At 44.0% G+C, this 27,234-nt stretch overlaps 2 protein-coding genes across 8 annotated transcripts in view; one reads left to right on the forward strand and one right to left on the reverse strand.

The window, feature by feature from the left end:
- Positions 1-2,820, forward strand: part of LOC109889801 (insulin-degrading enzyme) — a 47,472-nt gene extending 44,652 nt beyond the window's left edge. Inside the window, exons 23-25 of the mRNA XM_020481523.2 lie at positions 1,422-1,494; positions 1,615-1,682; positions 1,810-2,820. Of these exons, the coding sequence (XP_020337112.1) occupies positions 1,422-1,494; positions 1,615-1,682; positions 1,810-1,905 (237 nt within the window). The 3' untranslated portion in view covers positions 1,906-2,820. The remainder of the gene's footprint in view (positions 1-1,421; positions 1,495-1,614; positions 1,683-1,809) is intronic.
- Positions 2,821-6,007: 3,187 nt separating this feature from the next.
- The window catches only part of LOC109889803 (E3 ubiquitin-protein ligase MARCH5), a 50,599-nt gene continuing 29,372 nt past the window's right edge, over positions 6,008-27,234 (reverse strand). For 3 of the 7 annotated variants that reach the window (XM_020481530.2, XM_020481526.2, XM_031823366.1), the window contains exons 3-7: positions 12,223-12,353; positions 11,918-12,119; positions 11,141-11,307; positions 7,301-7,395; positions 6,008-6,840 (exon numbers count right to left, since the gene is read on the reverse strand). In XM_020481530.2, the coding sequence (XP_020337119.1) occupies positions 6,663-6,840; positions 7,301-7,395; positions 11,141-11,307; positions 11,918-12,119; positions 12,223-12,279 (699 nt within the window). In that variant the 5' untranslated portion in view covers positions 12,280-12,353 and the 3' untranslated portion in view covers positions 6,008-6,662. Of the gene's footprint in view, positions 6,841-7,282; positions 7,396-11,140; positions 11,308-11,917; positions 12,120-12,222; positions 12,354-27,234 lie in introns of all 7 variants that reach the window. The other 4 variants (XM_020481527.2, XM_031823365.1, XM_020481528.2 and 1 more) reach the window with 4 other exon arrangements.

Genomic DNA, 27,234 nt, shown 5'->3' on the forward strand with positions numbered 1-27,234 from the left:
ACAGGTGAGAGGAGCGCGCATAGATTTGAGAAGGAATGCAACCGTGGCTGCTATGAAAGTGAACTGTGTTTACGTGTGATCAGGGGTGTATTCATTCTGCCGATTCTGTGGGGAAAAGTATCTTAAATGGAAGCAAATGGAACGGAACGGGGATAAATATGCATGAATTTGTCCAATAGAAACTCTCGTTTGCAACTGTTGAACTAATGATTACACCCTAGATCAGCTAGATCAAATCAAATCAAATTTATTTATATAGCCCTTCGTACATCAGCTGATATCTCAAAGTGCTGTACAGAAACCCAGCCTAAAACCCCAAACAGCAAGCAATGCAGGTGTAGAAGCACGGTGGCTAGGAAAAACTCCCTAGAAAGGCCAATACCTAGGAAGAAACCTAGAGGAACCAGGCTATGTGGGGTGGCCAGTCCTCTTCTGGCTGTGCCGGGTGGAGATTATAACAGAACATGGCCAAGATGTTCAAATGTTCATAAATGACCAGCATGGTCGAATAATAATAAGGCAGAACAGTTGAAACTGGAGCAGCAGCACAGTCAGGTGGAAGTTGAAACTGGAGCAGCAGCATGGCCAGGTGGACTGGGGACAGCAAGGAGTCATCATGTCAGGTAGTCCTGGGGCATGGTCCTAGGGCTCAGGTCCTCCGAGAGAGAGAAAGAAAGAGAGAAGGAGAGAATTAGAGAACGCACACTTAGATTCACACAGGACACCGAATAGGACAGGAGAAGTACTCCAGATATAACAAACTGACCCCAGCCCCCCGACACATAAACTACTGCAGCATAAATAGATAAATAGATGCAGGCAAGAGTGTGCAAGATGGTATTGAATGTGTCACTATCTGTTACCTCTTGTTTTTTTTTTGTTTTTTTTCTCTCGACCTCTTGAAATGTTGTAGCAACCTGATGGGTATAGGGAAATTGAGTATCATGTAGTAGCCTAAACCTATCACTTTTACATTGACCTGGGTGAATGAAATATGAATGACAGTCATCCAATATGCTGTAATAGAAATAAGGCCATGCTCATGAAAAAGAATTGTCCTCCCTAATCTTAAACTGCACTGACTGCCACTGATCCACAACCATAACAAGGGGGTGCGTCACTGTCAGGGTGGTGTTTCAAGAGTATAAGGGGACCAAGGATAGCGAAGCAATGAAAGACTTCCCATATTTCTACCTCAGCAGAAGCAACACAGGCCCCATGCAGAATATTTTCATTGTGTAATAAATTTCACCATATCCCCCTCCTCCACAGATTTATGACTGTTGAATCCACTTTGTTCCGATGCAGGAGCCTGGAAACTTTCTTCACCCCATTATAATACATTTTTCGCAGACAGTGACTTCAATTAAATTCTGTCTCTTCTCTGTGTCTCTATCTAACTCTTGTCTCTCTCTCTGTAGGATCTGTTGGCTGTGGATGCACCCAAGAGGCACAAGGTGTCTGTGCATGTCCTGTCTAGGGAGATGGACTCCTGTGAGTACTGTACAAGTGATGGAGAGTTTTTTGGGGGGATAGAAGTTAAGTTTGTCAGTGTGAATGTGTTGCTTTGACTGTTTTTAACAGTTGTTTAAATGTCTCTGTCCTTTTGTTTAGGCCCAGTCGTGGGCGAGTTCCCTGCCCAGAATGACGTCAACCTGGTCCCTGCCCCCTCCTTGCCACAGGTAATGTAGTCATCCTTTTATAATACAGGAGGAGTGTGTGTCTGTGATAGAGAATTGGAAGAATTATGTAACTTTTTAGGTGACGTGTTAACGTCTGTAATACACTGACCTGTCCATCTGTGTACAGCCTACTTTGGTCCTGGACATGACCGAGTTCAAGAGGAGCCTTCCCCTCTTTCCCCTGGCCAAGCCCCACATCAACTTCATGGCTGCCAAACTGTGAGGACCGGGCAGCCCTGCCCCCAGAGCAGCATGGGAGCACTGTGGTGGGGGGGTGCCCTGCTCTGTCCCCCCCGTCCCCCCGAGGCAACAGGAGTCAGGAACACACTCATCTGACTAAGCCTGCATGTGTGTATGTTTGTGTATCTGTGTGTGGTAGGCTGGAGGCTACTAGAGGCACTTGGAAATGTGTTTGATTCCCACAACTTGGCTGTGGATCTCATCATAGCTCCGTGTAAGAGTAGAGGTCACACAATTTTAGTCTCATGGAAAACCCCACCAACACACATTCCCAATAATGTATAGAATGTTGAAGCAGGGCTCCTATTATAGAGGAATAGTAATAACTTAAACAACCACAAGGCCGGGAACCCTGTAAACCAGTACAAGTACCCCTTGACACTTTATAATGGAAGTGTTTTTAGTTGATTTAGCCACAAGGACATGCTGCTGTGGTGAGAGTAAACTGTTGGTTAATGATGATTATGTGAAGCTTTTGAGGTGTAGGAGGATAGCTCTGCAAAGGGTGTACATAATATCATTTTAGACACGCCGGACACGTACTTTCTTATGTACTCGTGCGACGCATCAAGGCACAGTGACGACTCCCTGAATTGATATCACAAAGACTGTGTTTAAATAAGATGAATGTGAAACACACTATTTTGGACACCATTTCAGTTGATCAGCCTTATGGAAACGATTCTGTTTTAATCCATGATGTACAGGTTTTGAGATCTGACTCTATTTATTTTTTAAACTGGTAAAATGGCAGGGCCCATTTGGTGGAGAGGTGTCCCATGAAGCTTTTCTTTTGAACTAGTGCTCTATAGGGTTGTATTTCCAAGCATCATCTCAGGGTCCCTCTAATCGTTTGCTTTTATTTGAGATTGAAGAAAAATAAACATATTTAAATGTCTGTCATTTATGTTAATTACTTGTTTGGAGTTATACATTTTTCTTTTTATAGCTTTTATGCTTGTTAATATTTTAATCTGAATTGTGTTCGACTAGTGATTTATTGCATAGGTGTTCCCCCCATCTTTCTCCATTTGAGACAAAGGTTGTACCTTTTTAAAAGGGGGTGGGGGATGGTCTACTACCAATCTGGACCAATAGATGCACAACTGTGGCTGGAGCAGTCAGCTGAATACACATATCACAGCAGTGTCTGGACTTTGACAGTCAGCCAACTGCACTTTGCCTCGGTTGGTCAGACTTGGAACAGGATTGGGGTCATTGCAATCTTAAAGATGCTATCCTTAAGAAAAACAAAGGACTGCTATAGAATGTCTGGTGGGGTAAACAGATTTAGTCTTTTCTCAGGACACCCTTTAAAATATTCATATTTTGTCTGATGGGTTTCAATAGAGGCCTATGTATGGAGGGTGAAGGTGTAGTCGGGCCTGTGTTTCTCAATATGCACTTCTCACTAAGCAATAAACTGGGGAACCTGAGAGTAGTGTGGCTTTAAACACTAATGGCCTCTGTACTGTTATGTAGAAGTGGGGGATACTGCATTCTTGAGTCCTTGCTCTCATCCAGCCTAATGGACACACTGAAAGGTGGAACTGGCATGTGATGCATGGATAGTACTCATGTCAGTGCCATGTCTGTCTCTATACCATGGCCTAGTCTCTCAGGTGTTAACAAGCCTTGCCAAGTCAAACCACTGCTGGCGTCAACCACTCTTTGATACAGCAAATGTCTCCCATATGTTCTCAGGCCTATATATCAACTAAGGTTAACGTAATGTGTTTCACCACAAGTTAGAAACTGACATTTCTTATGGATTTATGTTCAAACTTTTTTCTAAAGGAAGTACAGCTGTATACTGACATAACGAACATTCCCTTGAATTCCACTGGTTTGTTCAGTGATTACCTTACAATGGTAGGGACCAATAACTGACCTGCAGGCTGTGTTCCTTTGGTAGGAATAACAGTCTCTTGCAACCAGTAGTCATTGCTTGCTAATGTATTTAGGGGGAAACCAAGCAGTTTTTCCACAAGTAATCCGTATACACTCGAAAATGGGAATAACTGTGCAGGTTCATTTTGCTATACTGGGTTGCATTCATTAGGCACCAAACAGAGGGACTACCTGAACTTGTCTGATAAATGCTTGTTTTGATTTTGTTGCAAAATGTTTTGCTACGCTGTGCCCTACTGAATACCAGCCTGATCAAATGGAAGGTGGTTCAGTGAGACGGTCAGTGGACACTGCTGTAAATTGGCTGGTTGAGTTACTGCAGACATGTTCAGGGCTCAGTAATGCAGGAGTGCTTAAGTCTTAATTTTTCTCCTGTGTTTATCTAATAAATCACTGTATACTGGAACAAATAGTTGTCTGTTATTGAAATATGTCAACGCAGGATTTGTATCCCAGATATAGCTGCCTCCGAAGAGCACACTATACATCAACCGAAAGTGTAATTTTTCAGCAATATGCTATGAAATGTGGTTCATTCAAACTGTTTTACAGCCATAGTAGCCCCTTGTTCATGTCTAAGGAATTTGGATTGAATCTGTCCTACAGTGTGCATCTGGACCTTTAGAATAGACTCAACACATCCACTTCAAGGTTAGAAAAAATACATTTATAATCTACCATGAAACTATAAATTCAACAATACATAATACATTTTCTTTACAGTGAATGTAAAAGCTGAGCTGACCAGAGATTACATCCATCTACCATGCTAAATTAATATTCTAGTGGTTGGTTTATAGCATGCCTTTTTCACACCATTAGATTTAAGGAGTGGGGCAGTTCCACTCACATTTTTTGTTTATTGGACAAGATACCTCCAAACGAGCTTCAATGCCTTACAACACTCCTTCCGCTGCCTGCACCCGCACACCCGACTAGCATCACCACCCTGGATGGTTCCGACCTAGAATATGTGGACATCTATAAGTACCTAGGTGTCTGGCTAGACTGTAAACTCTCCTTCCAGACTCATATCAAACATCTCCAATCTAAAATCAAATCTAGAGTCGGCTTTCTATTCCGCAACAAAGCCTCCTTCACTCACGCTGCCAAACTTACGCTAGTAAAACTGACTATCCTTCCCGATCCTCGACTTCGGCGATGTCATCTACAAAATAGCTTCCAATACTCCACTCGGCAAACTGGATGCAGTTTATCACAGTGCCATCCATTTTGTGGCACCTTATACCACCCACCACTGCGACCTGTATGCTCTAGTCGGCTGGCCCTTGCTACATATTCGGTGCCAGACCCACTGGCTCCAGGTCATCTACAAGTCCATGCTAGGTAAAGCTCCGCCTTATCTCAGTTCACTGGTCACGATGGCAACACCCACACGTAGCATCTCACCGATCATCTAGCCCACCCAATTTTACCTACCTCATCCCCATACTGTTTATATGTATTTACTTTTCTGCTCTTTTGCACACCAATCTCTACCTGTACATGACCATCTGATCATTTATCACTCCAGTGTTAATCTGCAAAATTGTAATTTCACCTACCTCATGCTTTTTGCACACAATGTATATAGACTTTTTCTTTCTGTGTTATTGACTTGTTAATTGTTTACTCCATGTGTAACTCTGTCTGTTCACACTGCTATGCTTTATTTTGGCCAGGTCGCAGTTGCATATGAGAACTTGTTCTCAACTAGCCTACCTGGTTAAATAAAAAATAAAGATGGAGAGTTGCTACAAATAGCAGTGGACCAGATTCAAACCCATGGTGTATGTGTTCTGGAGGCAGCAGCTTAGACCACCTTTATACTGGTTCTACAACTATAGTTGTAATTTTAACCCATTCTGTGACTGCCTTGAGGCAAATGCACACAAAGAAACAAATCTGGTTTTAGCAAGGAATTGTGGCGTTTTGTGATTTGGGTTAAAAGATATGAGTCAATCACGTCTTCATTCAGTAGACAGCATGCGTCAGGTCTATATGAGCCGCTTGCACATTGAATTCGCTCTCATCCCATGAGTAGAAGACATCTGTGCACTGACTGGGTATTTCATAAGAAAAAAAAATAGAAGTGACCTGTAGGGTTAGATGCTTGGGGGAAAAAAATCCCTTACAAATAACTAAAAATAGAATTAATGGGAACACTTGAGGCATATGAGTAAAAAACACCTTCAAAGGTTTAATCCGATACAGCAATTGCAGAATAGATTAAATATGTACAGACAATCACACTTTCATGAGGTTTGTACTATGCTTCTAAAATAGATGAATGATGACTATGCATTTTCACCAATGGAAACATGAGTGGCAATGTTTGAAGAGAGCAGCAGGCAAGATATTCCTTCAAATAATCTCTTAGTGATAAAGATACTTTATTCTTATTTCTCTGAAAACACAGGAAAACAATATTCCTCATGAAACCCTTCACATTGGCAAACAATTTCCAAAATTATTTCTAAAACTTTCCTGCCTAATAATTACACCTGTCCCAGATTTATCTTAAAATAAGCAAGCACTGGTTATGTAAAAAAAAAGAAAAACTACTGCATTGCGGCAGTCACAAAAACAAGTCACATTCCTGTGTGCAATATGCATGAGTGTGTGTGTCTGCATCCGCGCATGTCTGTATTAGTCTACGTGTTTTAAAAACGCAATAGATCATGGCGATAGTCATACAGCACAAATGTCAGCAGCAGAGGACAATGACTCCGCAGAGAGCAGAAACAGAATGTGAGGCGAGGCTGCTCGGAGGGGTACAAGAGGTAGGGGGCAGCAATGATCCCTGTGTCTGTCCGACAGTGTTCCTGCTCAGAGTTCACTGTACCGCTCCACCCACTCCCCTTTTGTGTCAGTGTGTCTGTCTGTCTGTCCAGGCTTCCTCTGCCTCTGGGAAGTTGAGGATCTTGCGGTGGGCTTGCCTCTGGTACTGCTGCTGTTTGAAGTACACCTTAAACGCTCCCTTGACGGCCACAAACGCAATCCCACCCTGCAGACAGGACACAAAGAACAAAAGGTCAGGGTGAGGGATGAAGTCTTGGTCTGACAAACACCGCTCTAGCTCTCACCACAGATGTGGTAGTGCGACATAGGCGGATTGAGATACATCTCTAGCTTAAACTGGCATTTTTTTGTTGAATTTATGATAATTAGATTTCTGCGGGGGTGCAGAAAGCGCACTCTCAGGTGTGTGTGTCTAAAACAAGGGTATTCAACTGGGGGTGGTGCAGAGGGTCCGCAAAAATATAAAACACAACATTCAAATATTTTACTGAGTTACATTTCATATAAGGAAATCAGTCAATTGAAATGAATGAATTAGGCCCTAATCCATGGATTTCACAGCCATGGGTGGGCCTTAGAGGGATTTGGGGAGCCAGGGCCAGCCAATCAGATTGAGTTTTCCCCCACAAAAGGGCTTTATTACAGACAGAAATACTCCTCAGCACCCCCAGACGATCCCACAAGGGGAAAAAGCCGGATGTGGAAGTCCTGGGCTGGTGTGGTTACACGTGGTCTGCGGTTGTGAGGCCGGTTGGACGTACTGCAAAATTAGAGAAATTAACATTCAATTATCTGGCAACAGCTCTGGTGGTCATTCCTGCGGTCAATTGCACACTCCCTCAAAACGTGAGACATCTGTGGCATTGTGTTGTGACAAAACGGAACATTTTAGAGTGGCCTTTTACTGTCTCTAGCACAAGGTGCACCTATGTAATGATTGTGCTTCTTGATATGTCACACCTGTCAGGTGGATGGAAAAGGATACATTCTCACTAACAGGGATGTAAACACATTTATGCACAACATTTCTGGGATTTAAAAAATGTCAACTCATGAAACATGGGACCAACACTTTACATGTTGGACCCATTCATATTTCTATTTAGTGTATATAAAACGTTATTTTGGTATGAATATTACTGGCAACAGAATAAACACATTTTGAATTACATACCTACAGTAGAAGAGGAGAATATAATTTCTAATGATGTCAACTTCATTTAATTTCTCGCAAATTACACTCATTTGAGGCAATTCATCTTTGAAAAAGCACAGGCTATCAGTGTGGCAATTCCCGCTGGCTGCTGGTAAGCTTTCTTGACTTGGACATACATTTTTGCCAACACATGGCTAACCTTTGTTTAACAAACTAAACAGCTGCTCTTAGCAAAAATGTGTTTGGAGTAGAGGTCGATCGATTAATCGGAATGGCCAATTAAATAGGGATGATTTCAAGTTTTCAATCGGAAATCGGTATTTTTGGACACCGATTTGGCCATTTTTTTTTACACCTTTATTTAACTAGGCAAATCAGTTAAGAACACATTCTTATTTTCAATGACGGCCTAGGAACGGTGGGTTAACTGCCTCGTTCAGGGTCAGAACGACAGATTTTCACCTTGTCGGGGGATCGGTCTCGTTAACTGTAAGGTTGCAAGATTGTTGCAACCTTACAGTAACTAGTCCAATGCTATAACCACCTGCCTGTTGCACTCCACAAGGAGACTGCCTGTTACGCGAATGCAGTAAGCCAAGGTAAGTTGCTAGCTAGCATTAAACTTATTTTTATAAAAAACAATCAATCATAAATCACTAGTTAACTACACATGGTTGATGATATTACTAGTTTATCTAGCGTGTCCTGCGTTGCATATAATCTGACTGAGCATACGAGTATCTGACTGAGCAGTGGTAGGCAGCCGCAGGCTCGTAAGCATTCATTCAAACAGCACTTTCCTGCATTTTGCCAGCAGCTCTTCGTTGTGCGTCAATCATTGCGCTGTTTGTGACTTCAAGCCTATCAACTCCCGAGATTAGGCTGGTGTAACCAATGTGAAATGGCTAGCTAGTTAGCGGTGTGCGCACCGCTAATAGCGTTTCAAACGTCACTCGCTCTGAGACTTGGAGTAGTTATTCCTCTTGCTCTGCATGGGTAACGCTGCTTCGAGGGTGGCTGTTGTCGATGTGTATCTGGTTCGATCCCAGGTAGGAGCGAGGAGAGGGACGGAAGCTATAAAATGGCAACACTAATGTGCCTATAAGAAGAACATCCAATAGTCAAAAGGTTAATGAAATACAAATGGTATTTAGGGAAATCGTCCTATAATTCCTACAATAACTACAACCTAAAACTTCTTACCTGGGAATATTGAAGACTCGTGTTAAAAGGAACCACCAGCTTTCATATGTTCTCATGTTCTGAGCAAGGAATTTAAACATTAGCTTTCTTACATGGTACATATTGCACTTTTACTTTCTTCTCCAACACTTTGTTTTTGCATTATTTAAACCAAATTGAACATGTTTCCTTATTTATTTGAGGCTAAATTGATTTTGATGTATTATATTCAGTATTGTTGTAATTGTCATTATTACAAATAAAAAAAATAGGCGGATTAATCGGCATCGGCTTTTTTTGGTCCTCCAATAAATCGGTATCGGCGTTAAAAAAATCTAAATCGGTCAACCTCTAGTTTTGAGTTACCTTTCTAGTTAATAGGCTGTGTTAGAGTTCACACTTCCTCTTCCAATTATGTGGAGACATCTGCCAAATCTATTAATTTTAAAATGTTGATTACTTCTCCTTGCCATTACCATTCACGCGATAAGACATAACATTTTTTTGCTAACGTATGATGGGGGTCCCTGTCGCGCCGGTTTGCATTGGAGGGGGTCCCTCAGCAAGAAAAGGTTGAAGACCCCTGGTCTAACATCATGAGTTCTAGACTAAAAGTAGGGGAGTTCCCCTTGGCTGAGGAATAGTTACCTCAGAATGGGCCAGAAGGAGGGAGGAGATAGTATAGGTACAGTGCATTCGGAAAGTATTCAGACCCCTGGACTTTTTCCACATTTTGTTATGTTACAGCCTCATAAAAAAATGGATTCAAATGTTTTTTCCCCCCTCATCAATCTACACACAATACCCCATAATGACAAAGCAAAAACAGGTTTGTCAAAATATCACATTTACATAAGTGTTCAGACCCATTACTCAGTACTTTGTTGAAGCTCCTTTGGCAGCGATTACAGCCTCGAGTCTTCTTGGGTATGACGCTACAAGCTAGGAATACCTGTTTTTGGAAAGACTAGGAGAAACCCCAGAGATGTTCGATCGGGTTCAAGTCCGGGCTCTGGCTGGGCCACTCAAGGACATTGAGACTTGTCCCGAAGCCACTCCTGCGTTGTCTTGGCTGTGTGCTTAGGGCCCCAGTCTGAGGTCCTGAGTGCTCTGGAGCAGGTTTTCATCAAGGGTCTATCTGTACTTTGCTCCATTAATCTTTCCCTCAATCCTGACTAGTCTCCCAGTCCCTGCCACTGAAAAACATCCTCCACAGCATGATGCTGCCACCATCATGCTTCAACGTAGGGATGGTGCCAGGTTTCCTTCAGACATGACACTTGGCATTCAAGCCAAAGTGTTCAATCTTAGTTTCATCAGACGAGAGAATTTTGTTTCTCATGGTATGGCCACTCTACCATAATGCCCTGATTGGTGGAGTGCTGAAGAGATAGTTGTCCTTCTGGAAGGTTCTCCCATCTCCACAGAGGAACTCTGGAGCTCTGTCAGAGTGACCATAGGGTTCGCTTGGTCACCTCCCTGACCAAGGCCCTTCTCCCCCGATTGCTCAGTTTGGCCAGGCGGCCAGCTCTAGGAAAAGTCTTGGGGGTTCCAAACTTCTTCCATTTAAGAATGATGGGGGCCACTGTGTTCTTGGGGACCTTCAATGCTGTAGAAATGTTTTGGTAACCTTCCCCAGATCTGTGCCTCAACACAATCCTGTCTCTGAGCTCTACGGACAATTCCTTTGACCTCATGGCTTGTTTTCTTTCCCTGACATGCACTGTCAACTGTGGGACCTTATATAGACAGGTGTGTGCTTTTCCAAATCATGTCCAATCTATTGAACTCCAATCAAGTTGTAGAAACATCTGAAGGATTATCAATGGAAACAGAATGCACCGGAGCTCAATAGCAAAGTGTCTGAATACTTGTTTTTTTTTATAAATGTGAGAAGGAAAAAATAACCTATTTTCGCTTGATCATTATGGGGTATTGTGTCTAGATTGATGAGGACAATGTTTTATTTAATCCATTTTTGAAAAAGCCTGTAACGTAACAAAATGTGGGAAAAAAGCAAGAGGTCTGAATACTTTCTGAATGCACTGTATAGCCATTGCAAAAACCCTGCAATCACTAAAAAGGAGATAACTACAATGACCAAAACCCAGGCCCACAGTCTCTTTGTGTATGACTGACATGACACATGTTTGTTTTTGTTACCCACCAGGATGGTCCTCTGCAGGTTGGAGTTGACGCTGCTGAACATGAGTTTGCCTACGATGGTGGCGATGGTGGGAAAGACCAGAGCGCCACATAGGATTCTAGTGGCTGACACGTGGTCTGCCAGGGGGCTGGCCTCTGCCGGGATACGAGGCACTGGACACCCAATCCCTGAGAGAGACCGAGAGGAGGGGACAGGGTAAGGATGGGGTTTGGTGCATTGTGGGTGTTGATGTTTTGCCAATACATCTTCACAAAGCTAGATATGCCGCACAATACACACAAATACACACAATACACATCAAGTGATGAGTATATGCATCAGTCTGTACCAGTATCTCTAGTTCGGGCAGCCGACTGGGGGTAGAGGAGTGCTTTTGCCCAGCAAGCTGAGCCTGGAGAGAGAAAAGGTTGTCGGGTTTTTCCCCGCACCAATCACTACCTTGATGAGATCAGTGGGAACCCCCCCCCCCCCCCCTCTACTGGACCTACCCACCACCAACAGACAGACCACCTCGTAGTACTCTTTTATCCCCAACAAACACTGCGCACACCCTAGGAAAGCCACAGTGTTCACACAAAATAAATGATCAGACATTTATCATGCGCACAAAAAGCTCAATGTTGTGCACAAAATGTGTTTACAGTCTTTAACACAGGTAGCATCATCTATCAAGATCTTTATCACCCACTCTTCATCATACAGACACACACAATGAATAAGCTGAACTCCACCCATTTTAGAATAACACTGGTGTTGCGGAACGGTGGGCATCCCTACCAATGTGTCCTTTCTGACCTGGGAAGATGCTGTTGAGGATCTGCAGCTTGTTGGAGTACTTCCTCCAGAAGCGCAGCACGTAGTCCTCCCAGCGGATCATCTTCCCCAGGATCAGCATGACGGGGATGGTGGGCAGGCCGATGAGCAGGAACAGGGGGTCTGCCCGCTCCATCACGTCCAGGCCCTCCTTATGGCCCACCACCTGGGCACAGGGACAGAGGGGACACCATGGTCAAGCCGTAGTCTGCCGTAGTCTGTTAATAAACACAGCCGTGTGTGTGTGCGTTTTATTTTTATGGTCTCACCTGCATGACAGTGACGGCCCCGTAGGTGACAGCGGTCCAGTAAATGGAGCCCACCATGATGCCAGCGGCGGTAAAGGGACAGGCCTTGGAGATTAGCCGGTCCGCCAGGTCTAGCACATACACCACCGGCCCTGGAGGGATACAGAAAGATAGTGTGTTACCGATTGTAAAAACAGGGTTGGGAAGGGTGTTGTCCCCTCTGTGGCCTAGGTCATATTCATTTAGGGCACACCGTAGTGTCGGTTTTCAATCACTGGCCATTTGTTTTATTTATGGTATTTTTTTACAGCGAAAAACGGCAAAGCAGAGCCTGTCTAGAACTCTACAAATAGCTCATGCTGAGGTGGAGTAAAGAAGAGTCCCTAACAGATGACAGTTTGGGATTGTCTCTCCAGCAGGGGTCATAAGATTCCTGGTGGTACTGTAGAATGCTTAGTGGGGGTGTTAGTCATTCCATGGATGCCCTAGTGTCTGCTGTTTTTTTCTTTCAATTTGACCTAGACTAGGGAATCCCAAATGTTTACACTCCGGCCCCACTTCAAGCATTGGGGAACATCCCGCTCCCCCCCCCCCCCCCCCAAGCACGCACGTCCATTTCTATGGGCACAAGCACTGTTCACACACTTCTTTGTTGGCAGAGAGAACATTTTGCAGGTTTAAAGCTCATTTCCTGCAAGTCTACACATTTTGTCAAGGGGTGCAGAGAACATTCACTGTTTTAAAGCTAATCTTCTTGCAATTCTATACATTGTGCCATGTCTCATGTGTATTCGTGTGATATTTGATAGCTTCAAACAAAACATTACAACAAAATATATGGCCAAAAAAAAAAAATCTGATCTGAACGTTTCTAACAAGTTATAATAAGCTCTCTAAAAAGGTATGTAATGACTGACATGACTGGTGGAAAACTGACGCACTACCCAATTTTGAAAATGCGCCCCAGTTTGGCCGCCACTGACCGAGACAACCAGGTGAGGAGAGCGCCTTAATTCATCAATCAAGTACCAGGGAGGAGTGCAAACACTCGACCATCTGTGGAATGAATTTGACACCTGTGGTATACACCATCCACCCTACTCGCAGACACTAACCCGTGTCCTAAGTACAATGAACGTAGCCCTACTTGAAGTACAAATGAGAAAGTGATGTCTTCAGTAATGAGGAAAAACACATACGCTACATGGTCAAAAGTATGTGGATGCCTGCTCGTCCAACATCTCATTCCAAATGTCATGGGGCATTAATATGGAGTTTGCTGCCCTTTGCTGCTATAACAGCCTCCAATCTGGGAAAGCTTTCCACTAGATGTTGGAACACTGCTGCTGGGACTTGCTTCCATTCAGCCACAAGAGTATTAGTGAGCTCGGGCACTGATGTTGGGCAATTAGGCCTGGCTGGCAGTTGGCGTTCCAATTTTTCACAATGGTGTTCGATGGGGTTGAGGCCAGGGCTCTGTGCAGGCCAGTCAAGTTCTTCCACACCAATCTGAACAAACCATTTCTGTATGGACCTTGCTTTGTCCATGGGGGCATTTTCATGCTGAAACAAGAAACTGTTGCCAAAGTGGGAAGCATAGAATAATCTAGAATGTATGCTGTACGATTAAGATTTCCCTTCACTGGAACTAAAGATGCCTAGCCTAAACCATGAAAAACAGCCTCACACCATTATTCCTCCTCCACCAAACTTTACAGGTGGCACTATGCATTAGGGCAGGTAGCGTTCTCCTGGCATCCGCCAAATCCAGATTTGTCCGTCAGACAGCCAGATGGTGAAGCGTGATTCATCGTTCCAGACAACGCTTTTCCACTGCTCCAGAGTCCAATGGCGGCGAGCTTTACACCCCTCCAGCCAACACTTGGCATTGCACATGGTGATCTTAGGCTTGTATGTGGCTGCTCAGCCATGGAAACCCATGAAATGAAGCTCCTGACAAACAGTTCTTGTGCTGAGGTTGCTTCCAGAAGCAGTTAGGAACTCTGTAGTGAGTGTTGCAATCGAGGAAAGACGATTTTTACAGGCTTCAGCACTTTGTGGTCCCGTTCTGTGTCCACTTCACAACAACAGCAGTTACAGTTGACTGGGGAAGCTCTAGCAAGGCAGAAATTTGGAAAGGTGGCATCCTATGGACGATGCCACATTGAAAGTCACTGAGCTCTTCAGTAAGGCCATTATACTGCCAGTGTTCGTCTATGGAGATTGCATGGCTCTGTGCTCGATTTTATACACCTGTCAGCAACGGGTGTGAAATCGCAGAGTCCACTAATGTGAAGGGGTGTCCACATACCTTTGACCATGTAGTGTAGATACATGTAGGCACGCACATAGGCCACAATCGTGAGATATTCAACGAGTAAGGTAACTTCAACAGTGAGGAAAAGCACACAGAATAAACCAAAGAAAGACACACCGTTGTGAGACATTATTAAAGTACAATGAGTCATGTGATTTCAGCAACGTGGAAACGCTCAAAAGAATGAGCTTCCTTTACTCAGCATTCCTGTTGTGCTCAGAGCAAAAGCATGTGAAGTATTGGGTTTGACTGGAAAACATTTGCGCTGGAATGTGTAGCAAAAGAGGATTAGGCAGAGGAGAGAAATGGATTGTTATTTAGATGAAGGCTGCCAATTTTACCATGGCTGTGGAACACCTTCACAGTGTTAGAGGGAGACCATGTGTGTGAACCTGGCTCTAACTGTTATAAGAACAGGCCTGTATCAAGGCTATAGGAACAGGCCTGTGTCCAAGATCAGATTAGGCAGCCACTCTGTGTCATATATAGTAGCCTACCCCATATGACCCCTTAGACAGTCAAGTAATATCTATGACCTCCATCTAACCTTTTTCATCCTCCTCTCTCACATTCCAGAGCAATCAGGGGAAATCATTCAATATCTACAGGGACGGGAGGCAACCTGCTTTACAGGAGACCAGTGGAGGACACTAAAGGGAGAGAGGGGTCCAAGACATCAGGTCTCTTTGATGTGAAGGATTGTGCTCATCGATGGCTATGCTGAGCTGTCTTTTTACTTTATTTAAAAAAATAATTAAGTAGGCGACATGCCCGAAGTGTCACTTGGAAGACTTTAACGCTGCGTCATTGTTTGAATTACACGGCCGAGGCAACAGCATCAGTTTGACTTTGAATGTGGAATGTTTTAGTGATCCTCAAGGAGGCCAATGAGCTGATTATGTGGCACTACTTGGCACTGTTGCCATGGCACCTGTAGCAGAGCCCATCCCCCTCTGCTGGAGCAGAACCACTGGTCATATCCAACTTAGACTTGTCTCCCTAGGCAGACAGGTTGCCTCCCACGTGAACAATGTTTAAGTGCTGTTGCTCAAGGTCTGGGATTTCAGAGAGACACCAAATCAGTACACAGACACTGTCCACTACTCTTGCAGGGTTTCTTCTGCATAGAAAAGTCTTGGGCGGGCCACCTTAGTGTTTTTTTCAGGGAGAGTAATAAATGAACACACACACATTATATATATATATTTGTTTTAAGTTTACACTGTAAAATGTCCGTCCACCTAAAAAATACAAATCAGTGTGTGTGTGTGTGTGATATACACTGCTCAAAAAAATAAAGGGAACACTAAAACACATCCTAGATCTGAATGAAAGAAATATTCTTATTAAATACTTTTTTCTTTACATAGTTGAATGTGCTGACAACAAAAATCACACAAAAATTATCAATGGAAATCAAATTTATCAACCCATGGAGGTCTGGATTTGGAGTCACACTCAAAATTAAAGTGGAAAACCACACTACAGGCAGATCCAACTTTGATGTAATGTCCTTAAAACAAGTGAAAATGAGGCTCAGTAGTGTATGTGGCCTCCACGTGCCTGTATGACCTCCTGAGGGATCTCCTCCCAGACCTGGACTAAAGCATCCGCCAACTCCTGGACAGTCTGTGGATGGAGCGAGACATGATGTCCCAGATGTGCTTGATTGGATTCAGGTCTGGGGAACGGGCGGGCCAGTCCATAGCATCAATGCCTTCCTCTTGCAGGAACTGCTGACACACTCCAGCCACATGAGGTCTAGCATTGTCTTGCATTAGGAGGAACCCAGGGCCAACCGCACCAGCATATGGTCTCACAAGGGGTCTGAGGATCTCATCTCGGTACCTAATGGCAGTCAGGCTACCTCTGGCGAGCACATGGAGGGCTGTGCAGCCCCCCCAAAGAAATGCCACCCCACACCATGACTGACTCACCGCCAAACCAGTCATGCTGGAGTATGCAGGCAGCAGAACGCTCTCCACGGCGTCTCCAGACTGTCACGTCGGTCACATGTGCTCAGTGTGAACCTGCTTTCATCTGTGAAGAGCACAGGGCGCCAGTGGCGAATTTGCCAATCTTTGTGTTCTCTGGCAAATGCCAAAATGTCCTGCACGGTGTTGGGCTGTAAGCACAACCCCCACCTGTGGACGTTGGGCCCTCATACCACCCTCATGGAGTCTGTTTCTGACCGTTTGAGCAGACCTATTTGTGGCCTGCAGGAGGTAATTTTGCAGAGCTCCTCCTGCTCCTCCTTGCACAAAGGTGGAGGTAGCGGTCCTGCTACTGGGTTGTTGCCCTCCTACGGCCTCCTCCACGTCTCCTGATGTACTGGCCTGTCTCCTGGTAGCGCCTCCATGCTCTGGACACTACGCTGACAGACACAGCAAACCTTCTTGCCACAGCTCGCCTTGATGTGCCATCCTGGATGAGCAGCACTACCTGAGCCACTTGTGTGGGTTGTAGACTCAGTCTCATGCTACCACTAGAGTGAATGCACTGCCAGCATTCAAAAGTGACCAAAACATCAGCCAGGAAGCATAGGCATGTGAAATGTATTGTCAACCAGTGTTGCTTCCTAAGTGGACAGTTTGATTTCACAGAAGTGTGATGGACTTGGAGTTACATTGTGTTGTTTAAGTGTTCCCTTAATTTTTTTGAGCAGTGTATATCACTCAACAAAAAAAAGAAACATCCTCACTGTCAACTGCGTTTATTTTCAGCAAACTTAAAATCTGTAAATATTTGTATGAACATAAGATTCAACAACTGAGACATACTGAAAAGGTTCCACAGACATGTGACTAACAGACATTGAATAATGTGTCCCTGAACAAGGGAGGGTCAAAATCAACAGTCAGTATCTGGTGTGGCCACCAGCTGCAGTGCATCTCCTCCTCATGGACTGCACCAGATTTGCCAGTTCTCTTCCACCAAGGCACCTGCAAGTTCCCAGACATTTCTGGGGGGAATGGCCCTAGCCCTCACCCTCCGATCCAACAGGTCCCAGACGTGCTCAATTGGATTGATATCCGGGCTCTTTGCTGGCCATGGCAGAACACTGACATTCCTGTCTTGCAGGAAATCACTCACAGAATGAGCAATAATGGCTAATGGCATTGTCATGCTGGAGGGTCAGGTCAGGATGAGCCTGCAGGAAGTGTTGAGATTGCCTGCAATGACAACAAGCTCAGTCCGGTGATGCTGTGATACACCGCCCCAGACCATGACGGACCCTCCACCTCAATCCCAATCCAGAGTACAGGCCTCAGTGTAACGCACATTCCTTCGACGATAAACGGGAATCCAACCATCACCCCTGGTGAGACAAAACCGTGACTTGTCAGTGAAGAGAACTTTGCCAGTCCTCACGCTAAAGGGGTGAGTGGCAGGGAGCCCTGTGCAGCTCTCCCAGAGAGAACCCCATCTACCATCTACGAACAGTCAATTTTTTATGCTGTCTGGTCCAGCAACGGTGGGTTTGTGCCCATAGGCGACGTTGTTGCCGGTGATGTCTGGTGAGGACCTGCCTTACAACAGGCCTACAAGCCCTCAGTCCAGCCTCTCTCAGCCTATTGCGGACAGTCTGAGCACTGATGGAGGGATTATGCATTCCTGGTGTAACTCGGGCAGTTGTTTTTGCCATTACTGGCAACAACATTGCCTATGGGTACAAACCCAACGTCGCAGGTGTGATGTTCAAATGTACTGATCCTGTGCAGGTGTTGTACGGACATTGCAATTTATTGCCCTGGCCAGATCTCCAATCCTCATGCCTTCTTGCAGCATGCCTAAGGCACGTTCACGCAGATGAACAGGGACCCTGGGCATCTTTCTTTTGGTGTTTTTCATAGTCAGTAGAAAGGCCTCTAGTTTCCTAAGTTTTCATAACCAACTTTAATTGACTACCACCTTTAAGATGTTAGTGTCTTAAATGACCATTCCACAGATGCATGTTCATGAATTATTTATGATTCATTGAACAAACATGGGAAACAGTGTTTAAACCCTTCACAATGAAGATCTGTGAATTATTTGGATTTTTACTAATTATCTTTGAAAGACAGGGTCCTGAAAAAGGGGCGTTTATCATCTTCTTTTTACTGAGTTTGTAAACATACACACACAGCAAATATCGCAAATATTCAGACCCATTGAATTGTCCACATTTTGTTAGGTTACAGCCTTATTCAAAAATTGATTTAAAATGTGTTTTTCCCCCTTCATCAATCTACACACAACACCCCATAATGACAAAGCAAAGTCAAGCGAAGGCATTTTTGCAAATGTATGATAAAAAAAAAACGGAATTATTACATTTACATAAGTATTCAGATTCTTTACTCAGTACTCATGTCTTCTTGGGTATGACAATACAAGCTTGGCACACCTTTATTTGGAGAGTTTCTCCCATTCTTCTCTGCAGATCCTCTCAAGCTGTCAGGATGTATGGGGAGCGTCGCTGCACAGCTATTTTCATGTCTCTCCAAAGATGCTCGATCGGGTTCAAGTCCGGGCTCTGGCAGGACTCACAGACATTCAGAGACTTGTCCCGAAGCAACTCCTGCATTGTCTTGGCTATGTGCTTAGGATCATTGTTCTCCAGTCTGGGGTCCTGAGTACTCTGGAGTAGGTTTTGTACATTTCTCCAATCATCTTCGCCTCGATCCTGACTACCGTAATTTCTGGACTATTAAGCGCACCTGAATATAAACCGCACCCACTGAATAAAAAATAAAAAAAGTATTTTGTACATAAATAAGCCGCACTTGTGTATAAGCTGCAGGTGCCTACCGGTACATTGAAACAAATGAACTTTACACAGCCTTTAAACAAAACACGGCTTGTAACAAAAAATTTAAAAATAGCAGTAAACAGTTGCCTACCAAGAAAGTCATTGGTCACTATCTTCCTCCTCCTGTGCACTGAAACCACTGAAGTCATCTCCTTCGGTGTCGGAGTTGAATAGCCTCAGAATTGCTTCATCAGATGTTGGATCGCTGCCCTCTTCAACACGGAGCAGTCCAGCCTTTCGAAACCCGTTGATGATAGTGGATTTTTTGACAATGCTCCACGCTGTCAGCAGCTCTATTTCCTTTTCCAACAGCCAGATCGATCGCCTTCAACTTGAAAGCTGCATCATATGCATTTCTCTGTGTCTTTGCCATGATGAGGGTGACAAAATTACTACCGTAAATCAGAATGATGGGAAGTTTGAGCGCGCTCGATTTACGTCACATTATGTGGCGGTGCTCAGTTTTTTGGCGGCATGAATCTTGTGAAAGTGGGAAAAATCCATAAATTAGCCGCGTCATTGTATAAACCGCGAGGTTCAAAGCGTGGGAAAAAAGTAGCGGCTTATAGTCCGGAAATTACGGTAGTCTCGCTGTTCTTGCTGCTGAAAAACATCCCCACAGCATTTTGTTTCCACCACCATGCTTCACCGTAGGGTTTGGTGCCAGGTTTTGTAGGGTTTGGTGCTAGACATGACACTTGGCATTCAAGCCAAAGAGTTCAATCTTGGTTTCATCAGACCAGAGAATCTGGTTTCTTATGGTCTGAGAGTCTTTTGGTGCCTTTTGGCAAACTCCATCTGGCCACTACCAGAAAGCCCTGATTGGTGGAGTGCTGCAGAGATTGGAGAACCTTCCAGAAGGACAACCATCTCCACAGAGGAACACTGGAGCTCTGTCAGAGACCATCGGGTTCTGGGTCATCTCCCTGACCAAGGCCCTTCTCAATTGCTCAGTTTGGCCAGGCAGCCAGCTTTAGGAAGAGCTTTGATGGTTCCAAACTTCTTCCATTTAACAATGATGGAGCAAAGTACAGAGAGATCCTTGATGAAAACCTGCTCCAGTGTGCTCAGGAACTCAGACTGGGGAGAAGGTTCACCTTCTGACAGAACAATGAACCTAAGCACACAGCCAAGACAACGCAGGAGACCTGAAAATAACTGGGCAGCGATGCTGCCCATCCAACCTGACAGAGAATAATGGGAGAAACTCCCCAAATACAGGTGTGCCAAGTTGGTAGCGTCATACCCAAAGAGAGACTCAAGGCTGTAAATGCTGCCAAAGGTGCTTCAACAAAGTACTGAGTAAAGGGTCTGAAAACTTATGTAAATGTGATATGTTTTTATTTTTAATACATTTGCTTTGTCCCTATGGGGTAGTGTTTGTAGATTGAGGAGGGAAAAAAACGATTTAATACATTTTACAATTCTGTAAATTAAGAAAATGTGCCGAACAACATTGCACTCACTGGCAGGACAATTCAAGCAAAGCCAATGTGGCGATAATGTATTGGGCCTATAGTAGAGGTCGACTGATTATGATTTTTCAACGCCGATCCCGATTATTGGAGGACCAAAAAAAGCCGATACCGATTAAAAAAATATATAAAAACAATATTTAAAAAAATAATGACAATTACAACAATACTGAATGAACACTTATTTTAACTTAATATAATACATCAATAAAAATCAATTTAGCCTCAAATAATGAAACATGTTCAATTTGGTTAAAATAATGCATAAACAGTGTTGGAGAAGAAAGTAAAAATGCAATATGTGCCATGTAAAAAAGCTAACGTTTATGTTCCTTGCACAGAACATGAGAACATATGAAATCTGGTAGTTCCTTTTAACATGAGTCCTCAATATTCCCAGGTAAGAAGTTTTAGGTAGAAGTTATTATAGGAATTATAGGACTTTTCCTCTCTATACCATTTGTATTTCATATACCTTTGACTATCGGATGTTCTTATAGGCACTTTAGTATTGCCAGTGAAACAGTATAGCTTCCGTCCCTCTCCTTGCTCCTACCTGGGCTCGAACCAGGAACACATCGACAACAGACACCCTCAAAGCAGCGTTACCCATGCAGAGCAAGGGGAATAACTACTCCAAGTCTCAGAGCGAGTGACGTTTGAAACGCTATTAGCGTGCACCCCGCTAACTAGCTAGCCATTTCACGTCGGTTACACCAGCCTAATCTTCGAGGGTTGATAGGCTTGAAGTCCTAAACAGCGCTGTGCTTGAGAAGAGCTGCTGGCAAAACGCACAAAAGTGCTGTTTGAATGAATGCTTACGAGCCTGCTGCTGACTACCATCGCTCAGTCAGTCTGCTCTATCAAATATCAAATCATAGACTTAATTATAACATAATAACACACAGAAATACGAGCTTTTAGTCATTAATATGGTCGAATCCGGAAACTATAATTTCGAAAACCAAACGTTTATTCTTTCAGTGAAATACGGAACCGGGTGGCATCCCTAAGTCTAAATATTCCTGTTACATTGTACAACCTTCAATGTCATAATTACATAAAACTCTGGAAAATTAGTTCGCAATGAGCCAGGCTGCCCAAACTGTTGCATATACCCTGACTCTGCGTGCAATGAACGCAAGAGAAGTGACACAATTTCACCTGGTTAATATTGCCTGCTAACCTGGATTTCTTTTAGCTAAATATGCAGGTTTAAAAATATATACTTCTGTGTATAGATTTTAAGAAAGGCATTGGTGTTTAAGGTTTGGTACAGTGGTGTAACGATTGTGCTTTTTTCGCAAATGTGCTTTTGTTAAATCATCCCCCTGCGTTGCATCGATAATATGCATAGATAATATCTAGTAATATCATCAACCATGTGTAGTTAACTAGTGATTATGATTGATTGTTTTTTATAAGATAAGTTTAATGCTAGCTAGCAACGTACCTTGGCTTCTTACTGCATTCGCGTAACAGGCAGGCTCCTCGTGGAGTGCAATGAGAGGCAGGTGGTTAGAGCGTTGGACTAGTTAACCGTAAGGTTGCAAGATTGAATCCCGGAGCTGACAAGGTAAAAATCTGTCATTCTGCCCCTGAACAAGGCAGTTAACCCACAGTTCCTAAGCCGTCATTGAAAATAAGAATGTGTTCTTGACTGACTTGCCATATCCCTTTCTGGGGGATAGTGTCTGCTAGTGTCCCTTTCTGTGGGACACTAGCAGAGCGCCAAAGTCAAATAAATTACTACAAAAATCTAACTTTCATGAAATCACACATGTAAGATACCAAATTAAAGATACACGTGTTGTGAATCCAGCCAACATGTCAGATTTCAAAAAGGCTTTTCGGCGAAAGCAAACGATGCTATTATCTGAGGGTAGCACCTCCGTTAACAAAGAGAGAAAACATTTCAACCCTGCAGCCGCGACAAAACACAGAAATAAAAATATAAATCATGCCTTACCTTTGACGAGCTTCTTTTTTTGGCAGTCCAACATGTCCCATAAACATCACAAATGGTCCTTTTGTTTGATTAATTCCGTCGATATATATCCATAATGTCCATTTATTTGGCGCGTTTGATCCAGAAAAACACCGTTTCCAACTTACGCAACGTGACTACAAAATATCTCAAAAGTTACCTGTAAACTTTGCCAAAACATTTCAAACTACTTTTGTAATGCAACTTTAGGTATTTTTTAAAGTAAATAAATCGATAAAGTTGAAGACGGGATGATCTGTGTTAAATACAGGAAGAAAACAAACTGACGCTACCTTTCTAGTCATGCGAAGTGACCCTCGTTTTGAACAGGGCTTCTTCTTCATTACACAAAGGAAAAACCTCAACCAATTTCTAAAGACTGGTGACATCCAGTGGAAGCAGTAGGAACTGCAAGAAGGTCCCTTAGAAATCTGGATTCCCAATGAAACCACATTGAAAAGAGAATGACCTCAAAAAAAAACATCTTTGTTTTTTCCTCTGGGTTTCGCCTGCTACATAAGTTCTGTTATACTCACAGACATGATTCAAACCGTTTTAGAAACTTCTGAGTGTTTTCTATCCAAATCTACTAATAATATGCAGATCTTATTTTCTGGGGTTGAGGAGCGGGCAGTTGAATTTGGGCATGCATTTCATCCGGACGTGAAAATACTGCCCCGTCACCAAGAAGTTCATTTTTTGTTGTAGGCAGAATGCCTTTGGAGTACGATTCTATTGCATTAACATGCACTACTCAGCCCATACTTTACAGACCGGTGTGGCATTAACAATCAGAGCTGCAGTTGGCCTATATGCAAATATACCATAGCCATATATGGATCTGTGCCACTTACTTTGAACTGGACTGCGTTTACAGCATGAGCGGTCATGAGTTGATGCGCTTGTTGTGAGATCAAAGCTAGAGCTGCATGTAGCCACATGTGCACAATTTGTTCATATCCTTTGCTAGTTAGTGAGTTATTAGCACAGTTATAGATCATTTGTAGTCAGCAATAAGCAACAATTGCGCAATTGTCGCATGCACATTGACATGGTCGCCAGTTGGACAGCGTTTCCTCCTGACACATTGGTGCGGCTGGCTTCCGGGATAAGCGAGCAGCGTGTCAAGGAGCAGTACGGCTTGGCAGAGTCGTGTTTCGGAGGACACATGGCTAAAGACCTTGGCCTCTCCCAAGTTTGTAAGGGAGTTGCAGCGATGGGACAAGACTGTAACTAACCAATTGGATATCACAAAACCAGCCTGTTCAACCTCTCTTTCATCTCGTCTGAGATCCCCAAGGATTGGAAAGCTGCCGCAGTCATCCCCCTCTTCAAAGGGGGAGACACCCTGGACCCAAACTGTTACAGACCTATATCCATCCTGCCCTGCCTATCTAAGGTCTTCGAAAGCCAAGTCAACAAACAGGTCACTGACCATCTCGAATCCCACCGTACCTTCTCCGCTGTGCAATCTGGTTTCCGAGCCGGTCACGGGTGCACCTCAGCCACACTCAAGGTACTAAACGACATCATAACCGCCATCGATAAAAGACAGTACTGTGCAGCCGTCTTCATCGACCTCGCCAAGGCTTTCGACTCTGTCAATCACCATATTCTTATCGGCAGACTCAGTAGCCTCGGTTTTTCGGATGACTGCCTTGCCTGGTTCACCAATTACTTTGCAGACAGAGTTCAGTGTGTCAAATCGGAGGGCATGCTGTCCGGTCCTCTGGCAGTCTCTATGGGGGTGCCACAGGGTTCAATTCTCGGGCCGACTCTTTTCTCTGTGTATATCAATGATGTTGCTCTTGCTGCGGGCGATTCCCTGATCCACCTCTACGCAGACGACACCATTCTATATACTTTCGGCCCGTCTTTGGACACTGTGCTATCTAACCTCCAAACAAGCTTCAATGCCATACAACACTCCTTCCGTGGCCTCCAACTGCTCTTAAACGCTAGTAAAACCAAATGCATGCTTTTCAACCGGTCGCTGCCTGCACCTGCATGCCCGACTAGCATCACCACCCTGGATGGTTCCGACCTAGAATATGTGGACGTCTATAAGTACCTAGGTGTCTGGCTAGACTGCAAACTCTCCTTCCAGACTCATATCAAACATCTCCAATCGAAAATCAAATCAAGAGTCGGCTTTCTATTCCGCAACAAAGCCTCCTTCACTCAAGCCGCCAAGCTTACCCTAGTAAAACTGACTATCCTACCGATCCTCGACTTCGGCGATGTCATCTACAAAATGGCTTCCAACACTCTACTCAGCAAACTGGATGCAGTCTATCACAGTGCCATCCGTTTTGTCACTAAAGCACCTTATACTACCCACCACTGCGACTTGTATGCTCTAGTCGGCTGGCCCTCGCTACATATTCGTCGCCAGACCCACTGGCTCCAGGTCATCTACAAGTCTATGCTAGGTAAAGCTCCGCCTTATCTCAGCTCACTGGTCACGATGGCAACACCCATCCGTAGCACGCGCTCCAGCAGGTGTATCTCACTGATCATCCCTAAAGCCAACACCTCATTTGGCCGCCTTTCGTTCCAGTACTCTGCTGCCTGTGACTGGAACGAATTGCAAAAATCGCTGAAGTTGGAGACTTTTATCTCCCTCACCAACTTCAAACATCAGCTATCTGAGCAGCTAACCGATCGCTGCAGCTGTACATAGTCTATTGGTAAATAGCCCACCCTTTTCACCTACCTCATCCCCGTACTGTTTTTATTTATTTACTTTTCTGCTCTTCTGCACACCAATATCTCTACCTGTACATGACCATCTGATCTTTTATCACTCCAGTGTTAATCTGCAAAATTGTAATTATTTGCCTACCTCCTCATGCCTTTTTGCACACATTGTATATAGACCCCCCCTTCGTTTTCTACTGTGTTATTGACTTGTTAATTGTTTACTCCATGTGTAACTCTTTGTTGTATGCTCACACTGCTATGCTTTATCTTGGCCAGGTCGCAGTTGCAAATGAGAACTTGTTCTCAACTAGCCTACCTGGTTAAATAAAGGTGAAATAAAATAAAAATAAAACTGAGGAGAAAAGGGGGTACATTTATAAAAATATGAAAAGTTCATGTCAAGCCATGCATGTTTTTTTTCTCTCTTTCAAAAGTCTCATGGAATGTAGACCTAAATTGAACACTACACATTGGCTGAATGACAGAACAGCTATTTCCATGTAAAAAAAATTCCCCATAGCCTACATGGCCACTGTTTAAACTTAAAGCAGGTACAGCCTCCGTGTCCACAGTAAACGTTCACTGGAAGGTGCATAGAATTTTCCCAATGTTCAAGTTGGCGGTCAGCAGAGCTGAAACTTGCTCAGTCCCCCCAAAAATGTGAGGTTACATTGGTGGTGACCACAATTGGTCAAATAATCCAGCAATGCCAACGGCTAAAACGCCAGAGACTTTATATTTGCATTGAATGCCTATAGTGACGCTGTCAATTTTGGAGAAAGCCGTGAAATCAGGTCTCAAATGTAGGAACAATGGTACAGTAGAGATGGTGCAACAGAGACCTGAAGGAACAATGGAAGGGTGACGTGTCACCTCAAAGCTTCCAACAGGCACAACGGGGAACAAACACTTTTCATTTCTTAAAGTAGTTAAACACATTGGCCTCCTGTATCCTGTCAGTTCTGCCACTTTCCAGGGTTGTGCTTTAGTGCACCTATGTTTGCCAACCAGATTGATCTCATGCCTCTTCAACACATTAATCTGGGCATATTTTGATGACACCGTCGGAATCCCTTCCGCTTTGTCCCTGCCTAAGCATTACGCCATCCACAGCCAGAGGGAACTGGGTCACACTTAATGGCTATTGGCAAAAAGGAAAGCGAAGCAATTAATTTCAGCGCTTGGTAGCAAAGTACTAATTAACATAATTAAAAGAGAGTGGATGGGATCGAGAGAAACTGCATCCCACTTTCTCACTGGCGGGCAGGCATGTTGGCACACTGTTCCAACCCTCTTTTTTTTACCCTCTCACAGAAGAGCCAGGAAGGACACGCCGTTCCTCATTTTACACCACCGGCCAAATCAGAATGATAGCGTGGGTGAAAATCATCAGTTGCTGAGGTAAAAAAAAGAAAAAAAAAAAAGAGCTAACTTACCATACCAGTGCCACGGCTAACTGCACTTTTCTACTTGAAATCTCAGAGTTTACAGCCCAAAACAAGCAGAGAAAAATCTAACACGAGTGGTGTGCTATAGCCAAACACATCCACCACGGTGTAAATCCATCAATGTGATGCTGCACTAACCTAAGGCCCGGCCCTGAGAGTAGGAACATGAGTAACGCCTGTCAGGCTAACAAATGAGCTGGGATCAGCAGAGCGCAATGACAAAATAACTACACGTCAGCAAGCTTACCACCCAGCACCCATCTCTTCAGCTCAGCCTTTATTACACCAATTGAAAGTTGTCCTCTAAT

This window comes from Oncorhynchus kisutch, linkage group LG4, assembly GCF_002021735.2.
Source record: "Oncorhynchus kisutch isolate 150728-3 linkage group LG4, Okis_V2, whole genome shotgun sequence".
Classification (NCBI taxonomy): Eukaryota; Metazoa; Chordata; class Actinopteri; order Salmoniformes; family Salmonidae; genus Oncorhynchus; species Oncorhynchus kisutch.